The 15,564-nt window shown below is 38.7% G+C and overlaps 2 protein-coding genes across 2 annotated transcripts in view; one reads left to right on the plus strand and one right to left on the minus strand.

Moving 5' to 3' along the window:
• The window catches only part of PICK1 (protein interacting with PRKCA 1), a 282,950-nt gene that overhangs the window by 230,119 nt on the left and 37,267 nt on the right, over positions 1-15,564 (plus strand). The window lies entirely within an intron of this gene.
• unc-13-4A (BAI1 associated protein 3) overlaps positions 1-15,564 on the minus strand; it is an 824,271-nt gene that overhangs the window by 18,963 nt on the left and 789,744 nt on the right. The window contains exon 26 of the mRNA XM_067148123.2: positions 2,238-2,446. Coding sequence (XP_067004224.1) covers positions 2,238-2,446 — 209 coding nt within the window. The remainder of the gene's footprint in view (positions 1-2,237; positions 2,447-15,564) is intronic.

Consider the following 15,564-nt stretch of genomic DNA (forward strand, 5'->3'; position numbering starts at 1 on the left):
TATAGAATCTGAGGGCTCATGAATCATAATAATAATAATAATAATAATAATAATAATAATAATAATAATAATAATAATAATAATAATAATAATAATAATAATAATAATAATAATAATTAAAACCCATACAGCAATAAAAATTATTTCCGTAAAATTTGAGGTGATTGTATGATTGTGATATTTTTGCATATGTGTATTTTATTTTATTGTGATTTTCAGAACTCTATACCTATTCCCGTCATAAGTGATTCTGATATTGTTGAACTTGGGACATTTGTTTGTGATAGTTATGCTCTATTTTCCAAGTAAAGATTTAATTCTGTATTTGTAAAGGTTATTGGTGATTAACCAGGGGAATTCAATCAAGCAAGATCTGAGGAAGGAAAGAATAAGCCAAAGAATCTGAAAAGAATCTGAGAATAATCTGAAAGAAATGTAAAGAATATGAAAACCTGATATGTAAAATCTGAACTTCGAAATTTAAGAGGAAAGGATCTGAAATGTAAGAATTCTTTTTTTGCTAGTAGCTTTACATCGCACCGACACAGATCGGTCTTATGGCGATGATGGGACAGGAAAGGCTTAGGAATGGGAAGGAGGCAGCCGTGGCCTTAATTAAGGTACAGCCCCAGCATTAGCCTAGTGTGAAAATGGGAAACCACGGAAAACCATCCTCAGGGCTGCCGACAGTGGGGTTCGAACCCACTACTTCCGGATGCGAGCTCACAGTTGCGCGCTCCTAACCACACGGCCAACTCGCCCAGTGAAATGTAAGAATTGAAATGAACTATTGAGTAACCTGAAATAATTAGTTATTGATTTATGAGTGAATTGTGATGTAGAAATTGAGCTATAGGGATAATGATCATAACCCCAGTTAATTTATTGAAGTGAATAGGATAAAGTTTTGGAATAAATTTAAACAATACAAAGAGTAGGGTTAAACTGGTAACATAAAATGAGAATAGGAGTAAAAATTGCCCCTTAATTAGCTAGGAACTAGAGAGGCTAACCTAGGACTTTAAAAGAATTAAGAAGCTTATATAAAGCTTAAGCACTTAAATCATTACTGATTTAACTCAAACTTTGTAAAATGTATAGTAATAATATAGGCATGGTTTAGAATAAGAATAAAGATAAATTTAAATTGAATAAAAAAATTAAATTAAATAATTAAATTAAATAATGACAATGAGATTGAAATGGAACTATATTTAGTAAAGTGAACTACTCTAAAGTTAGAATGCTCAATTTCAGGAGTAATGTGTCATTGGCAACAAATGGATTTGATATGAATACATTATTATGAATTGAGTAATATGCATTTTCACTAATGTCATTTTATTTTTAATTTACAGTCATAGCGATTCAACATCAATACCAGAAGTGGAGTGTTTGAGAATAATGAATGAAAAATATGTTCAAAATGTAATGTAAATGTAATTCAAGGACATACTTGTAAATAAGTTTTTTTAATATATATTCAGTGGATTGAATTCAGAAGTTCATATTATTATTTTTTGATCGATGTCCAGATTTTTGTTAATAAATATTCGTTGTTGTTTTGTTGTGCATTTCATTGTGCCAACTGCCACCTATCCTGTCAACAGTGCCCTGCGATGTCCCAATATAGCAAATTTGACTCTGCAAATGTTCCACGCATGGGACTCTCGGGCAGCCAACTGAGCGAACCCAGAAAAGGGGACAATACATACATACATACATACATACATACATACATACATACATACATACATACCTACCTACCTACCTACCTACATACATACATACATACATACATACATACATACATACATACATACATACATACATACCTACCTACCTACCTACCTACCTACATACATACATACATACATACATACATACATACATACATACATACATACATACCTACCTACCTACCTACCTACCTACCTACCTACCTACCTACCTACCTACAGACAGACAGACAGACAGACAGACAGACAGACAGACAGACAGACAGACAGACAGACAGACAGACAGACAGACAGACAGACAGACAGACAGACAGACAGACACATAGAGATGACGGAAAGTTGAAAAGTGCCCTTCCTTGTTCCTGTGGACATGACCGATACAGAAATAACATATTTTTAAAATTTTGAGCAATGTACAGACAAAACTCTTATATATATAGAAGATACAAGACAAGTGAACATTTCAAACTAGAGGATTGAGAAATTAAATCTACTCACTTTTATTCTTTTGATGCATGAGGTTTAGGTCTACCTGCTTGAGCCCATGGAAATTATCAATGCTTGTGTTGTTGTCATCCACTCCTGGAATATTACCCAGAGACAAAAAGGCCTCTCCTGCAAAGTCATTGAATGTCAGGACATCATGGTCCATAACTGTGAAGAGGATCATGGCACCCTCTAGACGACACTGCTCCAGAGTCACTGAGCTAGGGTACATAAAGCAAGAACATTTTTACAGTTAATTCTAAAACATATATAATATTTAACTGCACACTTCATATTAATATCTGAATACCATCTCATTTTTTAAAGAAATTTTAGACATAATTTACATACAGAATCTTGAGTATCATTGAATCCTCACTGTTTCTTCTGACTCATATATTTTAATATGATTATATTAAATATACCCAATAATTATGCTGAAAATCTATTTGTGATGCTCTCCAGGAAACCATACCATAAGAAGCATGGCAAGATTTTACAGGAAGAATGAAAAACATGATATGGGTGAGAAATATTTTTTCAATTTCAGTACCATCTGTTAGTCAGATACTTAAACAACATTGCCTTCAATGATTCTCTCCACAACAAGCAATTGATACATAAGGCTCACAATAGTATGTTAAGGCGGTTGCATGTCACCTTGCCTAAAGCAACAAGTCTCGAGGGTTAAGATAATTAAATGATCAATATGATTCAATATGAAGCAATATTCAAGTGATTAAACAATTTAAAATGTACATTCTGAAACATTTCAATGAGTTATAAAGCTTACCTTTCACAAGAAACATGATTACACATACTGATCAGAGTTTCATTGATATAGACCTAATGTAATTCAAAAGGGCGCCTTTCAACCTTTCTATTGCTTTAGGATATAACAGTAGCAATGCATGACGTTTTGAAAAGTGTTACCACACTCCTTCTGAGAGTATATTGTTGCTCGCACCGCAGCATTTTTATGAGCAGTACAGATGTCATTTCATAAAAGTAAAAGACTTGATAATTGATATTACTTTTGCATAAGTTAACATCATTTGAAAATGATGAAATGGCACATAATATATTGAACACTAGTGAGCATCAACATAGAAACTAGCAGTCTCGATAATGCACTACTCGAAAATAGTTCACATCATGAAAAATGTATGGCAGGCTACTCATGCACTCATAAACATAAAGTTTAAAATTCATTTCTAATGGAGCTTCAAGGCTTACCTCAGTATTTCCTATTTGTACTTCTGGTAGATACGACAGAATGTTGTGGCATCAAAAATATCTATCACAGCATCGTAGAAATTAGGCCTCTTCATTAAGTCACTCAGAAATTTCTTCTCAATCACAATCAAAGAAAGTGCAAAGAGTCTGTTCTGTACTTGTGAATTTCTTTGGAAGGTGTATATCCTTTCTAAGGCTGAGAAGCTTCTTTCAGCGGAAGCAATAGTTGCCGGGATGGTGACAATGAGGTCAATCAATTTCGTTGCTTCTGGATATGCTTCTTAAGACCACTGGTGTACAAATATTGGTAGAGGTCATATGATTTATTTTTCACAAGGTCCTGCTTCATGCAGAGTACAGACAGTTCACTTTTAAGTTTCATGCAGTCAAAATTTCATCTATAGGTCTTCACTAACGACTGATAGGCACTGTTCGGTAACTCCTTCGCAAAATTGTTAAACCAGTCAATATCAATTAACTGAAGGAACTCCAACTTGTTAATATCAAAAAATCTATCTGATAGTTGCATGGATATGATGTCAGTTATTTCCAAATACAATAGAAGATACAATGTTTTCTTCATTCCTATAAAATCAATTCTCTGGTGCTTTTGAGAGTAATCTTACCTCCCCTCATTTTCTTACAACTTTGACCACATAGTTTGAAAATTATTTCTGGTTATCTGTAAAAATGCTTTAAATTGCTGGATCTCTTTGGAGCAGAAGTTAATTTCACATATTTTCTTCTGAAGGATCTGATTCAGAACATCAGATTAAGGAAGCACTTCAGCAAATAAATTTAATAGGAAATAGAAATCAAAGTCTTGCAGGGAAACATAGTAACCCTTAGCTTGAATTCTCATTCCACCGCTCCATTCGTCTGTGTTATCTTTCATTTCTCTGAAGAATTCAAGGAGATCTTTATAGAGAGGGGATACAACTTCAACGAGCCTACCAGCATATATCCATTGGGTAGGCGCTACTGATGTTAATCGTCTCTGTATTACTTTGTCAAGAGGATGATGAAAAAACCCTGCTAACCCGGAGAAGATCTGAAAAAATACTTTGCATTCCTTGATGTGGTTAACAGATTGGTGTAATACCAAGCTGAGCCTATGACCATAGCAGTGAACAAATATAGTCTGGCCATATTTATCTCTTGTAAACACTCCAAAGAAATGTTTCGAGAGAGAAACAGCAGAACGATCATCGCTTACATCACTGAATCTCAAAAATCTCTTTTTAATTTCGCCTTCGGGACTAACATATCTAAATACAGTCGAGAGTTCTGCTCTGTTAGAAACGTCTGTACTTTCATCCGAAATAATGGAAATAAAGTTTTCTTTCATAACCTCGCCTTTAATTTTGCGGGTCACAAAAGTAGCTATGGCTTCAATTTATAATTTTGTATATCAGATGAAAGTCTTGAGAAAACTGTAGATGTTTCTAAGTGGTGCCAAAATACGTCATCTTTCTTAGCAATTAATGCTAGTAACTCTCTTTAATTACCTCTGTTATCGGATTCTCCAGTTTCTCGATGACCCCTGAAAGGTAATTCTTGCTTTGAAAGAAAACACACAGGATCTATTAAAGTGCTGACAATATAGCTGTTATTTTTTACTAGCTTATTATGCTTGTCAATTTTCTTTCTCTAAGCTGTACTCAAACAGAACTCTTTTCTAGATCTTCCGAACTGAATCATATCCGCAATAGCATTGATGTGTGCTTCATACACCTCATGGCGTCTCTTTAAAACTCTGAAACTATCTAAATTATCCACACCATCTTTATTCCAAGCATTATTTTCTGAGAAAATAGAATACATGGCCAACAGTACAGCTTATTCGTCTTTGCACAACCACATAACCAGTTCAGATTTATGTACCACGAGTCATGAAAATATTGTACTGTTCTTTTCGATTCCTTGAATAAATTTTTAAGAGAAGGCGTGGGTCTACCTTTTTCAATTATGTTTTTCTTTTCTTCAAAAGTTCTTAATGAAAATGGCATGTTCATTAAGCTTTCTATTATACACAAACATTCTGGGCCCGCCAACCCTATTTTTGAGGTGGAAGTGACAGCACTCATTTTAATGTTTAATATGTTGTGCAGTCCTATAGGATATCCTTACTTAACCTAAATTAAATATAAATTCACACTTTAACAAGAGAAGTCACGTCATATTATAATAGAAAACATTAACACAATAATATAACAATACACTGTTGAGCACGGCGGAACAAACGGACGGAACAGCTCAGCACCGGCGTTTATAAGCTTTTGTTTCCACTTCCCACTGTGGTAACATGACCGGAGAACATAGTAGGATACATCTCAGTGTCGAGGGGAAAGGGGCCTTGCTTGGCGCAGGTGCAGTAATACTTGCCTAGCTGTTAGAAGAGATTCAAAGCATAACTACTGCATGGAGTGGTAACAGCCTCTCGCTCAGCATTGATGGTGGCAAACTGCTGCAATAGAGTTCTTGCGACATGTCCAGGAGAAGAAACAAAAATATTAATATTAAATAATATTCGGTTTTTATATTTTCGAACTGTTACCAGTGGTAACAGTGGATACTAGCACGCTTCGTCACTGGGATATAATAATAATTTTGTGTGGCTATTTCTAGCTGGGTGCAGCCCTTGTAAGACAGACCCTCTGATGACGGTGGGAGGCATCTGCCATGTGTAGGTAACTGCGTGTTATTTTGGTAGAGGATAGTGTTATGTGTGGTGTGTAAGTTGCAGGGATGTTGGGGACAGCACAAACACCCATCCCCGAGCCACTGGAATTAAACAATGAAGGTTAAAATCCCCGACCTGGCCGGGAATCAAACCCGGGGTCCTCTGGACCAAAGGCCAGCATGCTAACCATTTAGCCATGGAGCCAGACAAAGTAAACTCGTGTCCCCATCCCAAGGAGGTGCAGCTTTTTTCAGGCACACCCCCAATGGAGGTGAACTGCATGTAACCATTTCAACCACATACCAGCCCTTCTGCCATTCTTAAATGTCTGGCAGTACCAGGAATCGAACCCAGGCCCCCAAGGATGGCAGCTGATACTGCTGTTATGCTACGGAGGCAAACATTTTAGGATTACCTGCATAGACTATAGATTTAGCTGATCACCAGAAGAAATAATCTGGTGGCATAAGATTGGGTAGAGAGTGGCGACCAGAGTCATTTAGAGATTTCACTAGAAACATCTTTAAATAAGTCCACTGAAGTGTGTGCTGTATGGGTGATAGCATTATCTTGTAGAAAATACCCACTGAAAATGTATTCCTCCATAAATTGGCCTTTAATTCTGAACATATCATTCGGAATTATTGTGGAGTCAAAAACATTATATTGTAACAGTAAATTTGGTACTTCGGTAGAGATGAGACGCAGGGCGTGTACCAGTCGCTGAAGTGCATACAGAGGGAGAGGGTTTGTTTAAAAGAAATCCTAAAACTTTTGTTTCAGAGTTTATTAAAAAATTGAAATTAATATCACCTCTGTACAGCGTATACAGTTGAAAACGTTCCTCGTCCTATGGCTGGCGATGTCCTTAGATTCCGGCAGCTCCATTTCCATAGCAGCGAACCACCATTCGTCCCCCGATGGAAGTTCTAGAAGATCTATTCGGTGCTTTGTAGATCCATGGCGTCGAGGTAGTCCTTGTAAATGGTGAACATGAATGAACATCGTTCAGCTCTGGGCGAGTTAGTGCAAAGGCTGCTTCTGCACAGATGATAGAGTGTTTATAAATGCTTTTAACAAAGTCCAAACACAAATGTCTCGGTGAAATGTCACTTAACTTTATCACGTGTCAAGTGAAAGAAACATTCACAAAATAAAGTCCACTCAGAACTGATTGTCCAGTTTAAAGTTACGTAAAGTTTGTTGCACCTATGACAACATGAAGTAGGTTCATTGAAGCACTGTTCAATTTAAATGAAATAAAGATGTTCCGCTCGTGAATCAAACTCGTTCACGTGTTGAAACCAAAAGACGAAATTAACTGAGTACTGACAGTCCTTGGTTTGACTGTCCATAAACTAAATGTACACTGTTCATTAGAATGGAAATGCACTGTTCATTAAAATAGAGATGCGCTGTTCACACCTGCACAGTTCATAGTTCATGACCACAGCTTACGGATTGGTAAATTAAATTTGGATTAAACACAGTTTATAACTTAAAGTATCGAGTCCTCGGCAAGGAGCAATCAGATTCAAGTCCATAAAATTTCAATTTCGAACACTCGAAAATGTTTGCGGGTCTCGGACACTCGTATAGAGTAACAGTCAATAAATAATGTCCAGACGATACACAATTCACCTCACGTCCTATCGGAGTAAAAGGTTGTCACAATATAAGGAAATCTGAATAAGTCCACATTCAACGTGACTATATTAAAGTCCACGAACTTGAAACTTAGCAGCGGCTTCACGCTCGATTACCACACCCGCGAACTGACGGTGCGAATACTACAGTCTAATGTGCTTATAGAAATCCCGGCCACAAACTGGTATCACATTCTGCAGCGCACTGCTGCTCACTATAACATGCTGCAACACACACTCACATTCACTGATCTGCTGAGCGAAGCAGCACGTATTTATATTTGATCCGAAACTCGTAGAACATTCTCCATCAATCCAGGCTTTGTAGTGCAGCGAGGCATGCCGTGACGTCACCCGCTCACTACGTCACACGCGCGCAGCTGTTGCTCGCTGCCTAGTCAGTTCTTCGTAAGCAGTCCGGAGCATAACACGTAAGTTTAAGATTTTCATAACGGGGACTTAGTCTGTACCGCCGTTACCGGTACATCTCCCCCTCCTCCTGGGGAAAAGAAAATTCGATAGGATTTTCTTTTAATGATATTCTCTCCTGAAATATTTCTTTAGGTTGGCTGCATTGTAAATGCCCTCGATGCTTCCATCCAATTTCTTAATTTTGTATGCCCCGTTCTCGAGAACCTCTGCAATCCTATATGGTCCTACATAAAGCGGGCAAAACTTTGCATAAATGCGAAGTTCAGGATGTGAAACAGCTGGTTTTCTTATCAAAACATAATCATTGACCCTAAGTGGTTGTCGAAACGCGCGGTTTCGGTATCGGTTCTCTCTGATTCTAGCAGCGTGTCTGAGCTTCTCCCTTGTTGCGTCCACGCGAGTCTGATGAGTAATTGCTGGATCTTGAGGTGATGGTAATACTTGGTCCCATGGCCTGTCAGGCATGACATCTCTATGTACAGTCATGGGGATGTCCTGCGTAGACTCATGAACAGTTGAATTTACACATTGCTGCATCACGGGTAAGACTTCGATCCATTTCCAGTGTTGAGTTCTGCAATACAAACGGCAAAACCTTGCAATCTCGCGCATGATTCTCTCAGCGGGATTAGCCTCTGGGTGTCGAATAGAATTCATAATGTGTCTTATACCGAGTTCTTCAAGTACTGTTTGGAACTCCATAGATGTAAATTGGGGTCCATGATCGGTGAGTAGGAACTCCGGTTTTCCCATCTCTGGAATAATGTTTTTCTTGATCCTTCGGAGGATGTTTCCAGCATTAGCCTTCTGTATGGGCAGTAGCATCGTATACTTAGAGAAGACATCTACTGCCACCACAATGTGCCTGTTGCCGCGGTTCGCCTTGGGGAGTGGCCCATATAGGTCTAAAGCCAATATTTCACCAGGTTTTTCGGGAAGAAGTGGCTTTGGAAACTCCCTTAATAATCTATTATTAGGCTTAGTTCGTTGGCAGACATCACAGGTTCGGAGAATGTTTCTAATATCACGTCTCATGTACTCCCAAGTGAACTTTTCCTTTATGATCATCATTACTTTATCCGTGCCGGCATGTCCAGATATTGAATGACAGTGCCAGATAATGTTGGACCTTAAGCGTGGAGGAGCATAAATTCGGCGTTTGGTTTTGGCATGATCAAGATACTTATACAGTAATCCATCATGAAAGCAAAAAGATTGAGCCAACATTGAGATGCGAAAATAGTCATCGTCATTTGCAGGAATCAAACCCTTAAAAAATCTAATCAATTCTCGGGACTTCCTATCTCTCCCCTGTGCTTGAGGTAAGTACTGTAATTTCCTAAGAAATTCCTCATCTTCGTTGCTCATGACTTCTATGTGATGACTAGTGACGACATCGACCGGATTGCGGCTTAAAGCATCAGCTAGGATGTTCTTCCTTCCTGGTCTGTGGATAACAGTTATGTTGAACTGCTGAATAAAGAGTGCCCACCGGGTTACTCTCTCGCTAGTTAGATCAGAAGACATGATAAATGTGAGGGCTTTGTGATCCGTGTAGATGGTCACGGGATACCCATATATAATCTTCCTCCAGTACAACAAGGAATATACAATAGCAAGAGCCTCAAGTTCCGTAATAGTATAGGACCTCTCATGTGGTCTCAACTTCCTGCTCATGAATGAAATAAAGACGCGGACATCAGGCTTCTCAGGATCGATTTGGTATAGCGCCGCGCCGATGCCTACGGAGCTGGCGTCGCACTCAAGGCAAAAGGGCCATTCAAAGTTAGGATATGCTAACTGTACGCTTTCCTGAAGCATCTTCTTTGTTTCGGAAAAAGCCTCCTCGCATTCTTTTGACCATTTCCACTTATTATTTTTCTTGAGCAGCAGCTGCAAGGGTGCTACTGTTTTGGTGTAATCTGGGCAATGCTGTGCAAAGAACTGACATAGTCCCAGAAATTGTCTCACATGTTTAATTTTTGTGGGTTTCGGGAAATCCAAAATACTTTGGATCTTGGCCGGATTAGGCCTGATCCCGTCTCCACTAATGAGGTGACCCAAGAACAGTACCTCTGTCTTAAAAAAACTGGCTTTTACAGGCATTTATCTTAAAATTTTTGGTTTTGAGTTCGTCGAGTACCTTATTAACGTCTTCAATGTGTTGCTCTAAGGACTCCGAAGCTATTAGGATATCATCAACATAAATCGTTGCGATTTTTTTAATCTCATCGGATAATTGATTCTCAAGAGCCCTGATGAGAACTGCCCCTGAATTTTTGATCCCGAAAGGGAGACGGTTGAATGCATATGTAATGTTTTCGAAAATGAAGCCTGTGAATTTCCTGCTATCCTCTGCCAATAAAATGTGAAAGTAAGATGACGTCATGTCCATAGTAGAGAAGAGCTTCATGCCTCTAAATTTCCGGATGACATCCCTGAGTGAAGGTGGGTGGTCATGTTCCAATACAAGTCTGTCATTGAGCATGCGCGCGTCTAGGCACAAACGCAGACTGCCATTCGGTTTTTTTACAATAGCCAAGGCGTTTAGATACGGAGTGACACATTTAGAAATGATACCATTATTTTCCATTTCCTTTATCACAGTCCTGGCTTCTTCTCGGTACTTCTCAGGAACTGGATAGGGCCGTTTTTTATAAGGAGAGGTGTCCTTGACATTCAATTGGTATTCAAAATCTCTAATAACGCCTGGTTTGTCGTCAAAAACTTCAGGGAATTTCTCAAATATTTGTCGAGTTGCTTTTGCCACACGGGAATCGAACTCTGGGCTTTCAGCCGCACTGGTGAGAAATATGAAGTGATCACGACCTTCGTCGAACACATCCTCAACAATGGGCACTTCCTGGCCCTCGACGGGTCCCTCTTGACCGGGTCTACCCTCTTCGCAATTTATTTCATCGGCAGGCAAAGCATCGCTCATCTTGCCTCCGGTTTCTATGAATGGGGTACCCAGACCTTGGCACTTCAAATTATTACAGTCTACCAGCTGCAACTCTACAGAGTCGATATTAAAAAATCGTATGACGTTGGCAGGATAATCAATGATTCCCCCATACTTGGCTAGGAAATCTGACCCTAGGATGACGTTGAATTTCATTGGCGAAATAACTAGGAATATATGCTCGAACTGGACACCTTCAATGTCAAATGTAACAAAAGCTTGAAATTTACATTTGATATGCCTGTCCGGTACTATCCCTTTAATTTTAATCTGTGCGACGGGTATCAATAACATGTCTTCTCCTCCCTTCAACATTTCAATTAACCTCTCAGACATCAATGAAGCTTGAGCTCCAGAATCGATTAAGGCAGTTACATAAAGGGTATCCAAAGTAATATTAATAACTGGAAGGCTTCGTTGGACCTTCGGTGTTGTAGGAGTGGGATCTTCATACAAGAGATCTGAGTCATCCAAGTACCCGTAATTAATATTAGTGACACAAATTATTTCCCCTCTACTACGGTTTTCAGGCAATCTTATTGTTGTGTTGTCGAAGTTTTTTTTTTAATTGCGCCTGCCGATTCGAGGTTGGTCGCAGGCGTCGTGTTCTGTCTTCTGGCATGCTCTTGATATTCTAAAGAGGTAGCGCCAGGTAATCCTTCATCCCGGTTTCGATTCTGGATATATTCGCGAGTTTCTCTCCATCTTCTTTCGATCTCGGCTCTCGGCGAATCTCTATCTCGAGTAAGTGATTCGGTAGGTTTCTTCCACGTTTGATTACGTCTATAAGGCGCACTTTGCCTGTATGGACGTCTCCTGAATCGTCGGAAATGAGATAACGGATCTCTCCGTGGTTCTACTTCCTCACGGGGTTCGGGATTCGATCTTGGCGGGTTATTAACTTCGACATGGTTAGTTGCAACCTCTTTCGTCTTAGTAACCCTAGGTAGATTTTGTGTATGTGCAGTGTCAAGTTTCCTTAATAAATCATCAAGTTGTTCTAGGTTTTGAACATTGGCTGCCACAAGAATTTCTTGTACATGCGCCGGAAATTGTAAAGTTATTACCTGTATTAACTCCTGTTCTGGCAAAGGAGGATCAAAGAATTGCATCTTCTTTAATTGGGAAATGAGAAAATCAGAATATCGTGAAGAATTAATAGCTGTGTTGTATCTCCTAGAGTATAATTGTAACTTAATCAAGTGTTGAATTTCCGAATTCCAAAACCTCTTCAACAAGGCTTCCTTGAATTCATCATAGGTTTTAATGTTAAATTTAAATGCTGTGTACCAATTTAGTGCTTTCCCTTCCAATAATCTAGAAGCTATCCTCAATTGATGATCGGATCGTACTTTATTCTCTTGAAAGTACTCTTCAATATTGAGAAGGAATTCTTTCGCTGTGTACTCTTCCTTTCCGGAAAATTTTGCAGGTTTATCGTCTGATAATTTTAAAACAGTGGACATGCTAGAAGTATCTCCGCTAGACCCTTGACACTGATGTGTAGACACCTCCTTCTCCACCTGAGAGATTCTATTATCAATCGTCTCTATTTTTCCTTGCAATTCGACCTTGATAGTCTTAACTTGCCCACGGATGGAGTTTTCCACGCTCTGGACTTCCTTTTCGAGGTCCTGCTTCACTTCATTTACATCGCGGCCTATGCGAATGATTTGAGTATGTGCGCTATCTAATTGGTTTTTTACAAGCTTATCTGTTTCCTCCTGCCTTGTTTTAAGTAAATTGACTTCATTACTTATTTTCTGAAAGTTAGTCTTAAAAGATTCATGGATGTTATCCTGAATAGAGGCTATTTTTGCTTGTGCCTGTGATAACTGACCATGAGATTCTTTAAATTCTGCCTTTAAGCTTTCAACTTCCTTAATCAATTGATGTGAGGTGGGAAAAGAAGCTTTTAAGTCTTCAACTATTTGTAGTTTAAGGTCCTGTTTTACTGTTTCTAAGTCATGGGTGAGGCGTTCGTTTATTTCCGTAAACTTAGAATTAATCTTCGCATTAGTTTCTGAGAATCGTTTTTCAATCTCGGAACCAGCTTTAGTAAGCCTATTTTCCAAATTAGCATTAACTTCGGTAAACTTGGTATTAATTATTTTAGTTACTTGTGTGATACGACTTTCTAAGTTGGCTGTAGTTGCAACCTTAGATTCGTTAATGCGAGCTTCTAAAGTAGTACCTAATTGAGCAGTTACGGCATTGGCCTCATCAATACGAGTATTAATCTCAGTAACACGAGTACCTAATTGAGCCTCTGATTTGGCAATACGTTCATTTAAGCTAATCTTAAGAGCTTCAATAGCAGCTAAAATATTTTCCATTTTGACGGTAATGTATTTAAACCAAGCAACAAGAAAATCATAAATCACTTGAAAAGAATTCAGATATCACCATTATTGTCCAATGGTTAAAGTTCATGTTCAAAGTCATTCAAACATTCTCAAAAGAAAAATCTCCAAGACATTTAACACACAAAAATGATCCCATATCATTAATAACACTTCTTATTATAGAGAAGTTAAATCTTGTTAGAAAGTTCACTGTAATATTAATAGTTATTCCACATAAAGCACTGGAAATGTATCTGAATTAAATTACTAAGTCACACGATTTAGTGCGATTTTGTCTATCACTGCACTTCTTAATTATTACTAGTACTTCAACATTGAGTCTAGAATGGTTAAGTGTCAATTTAATGTCTACTGCACTCATAATTAAGTTCTGATATTGCTGAAGCGCTAATTTCTAATTTTACTGCACTCCAAATCGGCCCCGATACGACTGGGGCGCCAATTTCTACCCCTCTCCTCTGTAACAGTAAATTTGGTACTTCGGTAGAGATGAGACGCAGGGCGTGTACCAGTCGCTGAAGTGCATACAGAGGGAGAGGGTTTGTTTAAAAGAAATCCTAAAACTTTTGTTTCAGAGTTTATTAAAAAATTGAAATTAATATCACCTCTGTACAGCGTATACAGTTGAAAACGTTCCTCGTCCTATGGCTGGCGATGTCCTTAGATTCCGGCAGCTCCATTTCCATAGCAGCGAACCACCATTCGTCCCCCGATGGAAGTTCTAGAAGATCTATTCGGTGCTTTGTAGATCCATGGCGTCGAGGTAGTCCTTGTAAATGGTGAACATGAATGAACATCGTTCAGCTCTGGGCGAGTTAGTGCAAAGGCTGCTTCTGCACAGATGATAGAGTGTTTATAAATGCTTTTAACAAAGTCCAAACACAAATGTCTCGGTGAAATGTCACTTAACTTTATCACGTGTCAAGTGAAAGAAACATTCACAAAATAAAGTCCACTCAGAACTGATTGTCCAGTTTAAAGTTACGTAAAGTTTGTTGCACCTATGACAACATGAAGTAGGTTCATTGAAGCACTGTTCAATTTAAATGAAATAAAGATGTTCCGCTCGTGAATCAAACTCGTTCACGTGTTGAAACCAAAAGACGAAATTAACTGAGTACTGACAGTCCTTGGTTTGACTGTCCATAAACTAAATGTACACTGTTCATTAGAATGGAAATGCACTGTTCATTAAAATAGAGATGCGCTGTTCACACCTGCACAGTTCATAGTTCATGACCACAGCTTACGGATTGGTAAATTAAATTTGGATTAAACACAGTTTATAACTTAAAGTATCGAGTCCTCGGCAAGGAGCAATCAGATTCAAGTCCATAAAATTTCAATTTCGAACACTCGAAAATGTTTGCGGGTCTCGGACACTCGTATAGAGTAACAGTCAATAAATAATGTCCAGACGATACACAATTCACCTCACGTCCTATCGGAGTAAAAGGTTGTCACAATATAAGGAAATCTGAATAAGTCCACATTCAACGTGACTATATTAAAGTCCACGAACTTGAAACTTAGCAGCGGCTTCACGCTCGATTACCACACCCGCGAACTGACGGTGCGAATACTACAGTCTAATGTGCTTATAGAAATCCCGGCCACAAACTGGTATCACATTCTGCAGCGCACTGCTGCTCACTATAACATGCTGCAACACACACTCACATTCACTGATCTGCTGAGCGAAGCAGCACGTATTTATATTTGATCCGAAACTCGTAGAACATTCTCCATCAATCCAGGCTTTGTAGTGCAGCGAGGCATGCCGTGACGTCACCCGCTCACTACGTCACACGCGCGCAGCTGTTGCTCGCTGCCTAGTCAGTTCTTCGTAAGCAGTCCGGAGCATAACACGTAAGTTTAAGATTTTCATAACGGGGACTTAGTCTGTACCGCCGTTACCGGTACAATATATATACAACCTACAATTCTTTGCATCAATATCGCTATCTATACACCAATTTTTTGACTATGTAGAGGTGTTTCAACAACTGCATAT

The sequence above is a fragment of the Anabrus simplex genome, chromosome 5 (assembly GCF_040414725.1).
Source record: "Anabrus simplex isolate iqAnaSimp1 chromosome 5, ASM4041472v1, whole genome shotgun sequence".
Classification (NCBI taxonomy): domain Eukaryota; kingdom Metazoa; phylum Arthropoda; class Insecta; order Orthoptera; family Tettigoniidae; genus Anabrus; species Anabrus simplex.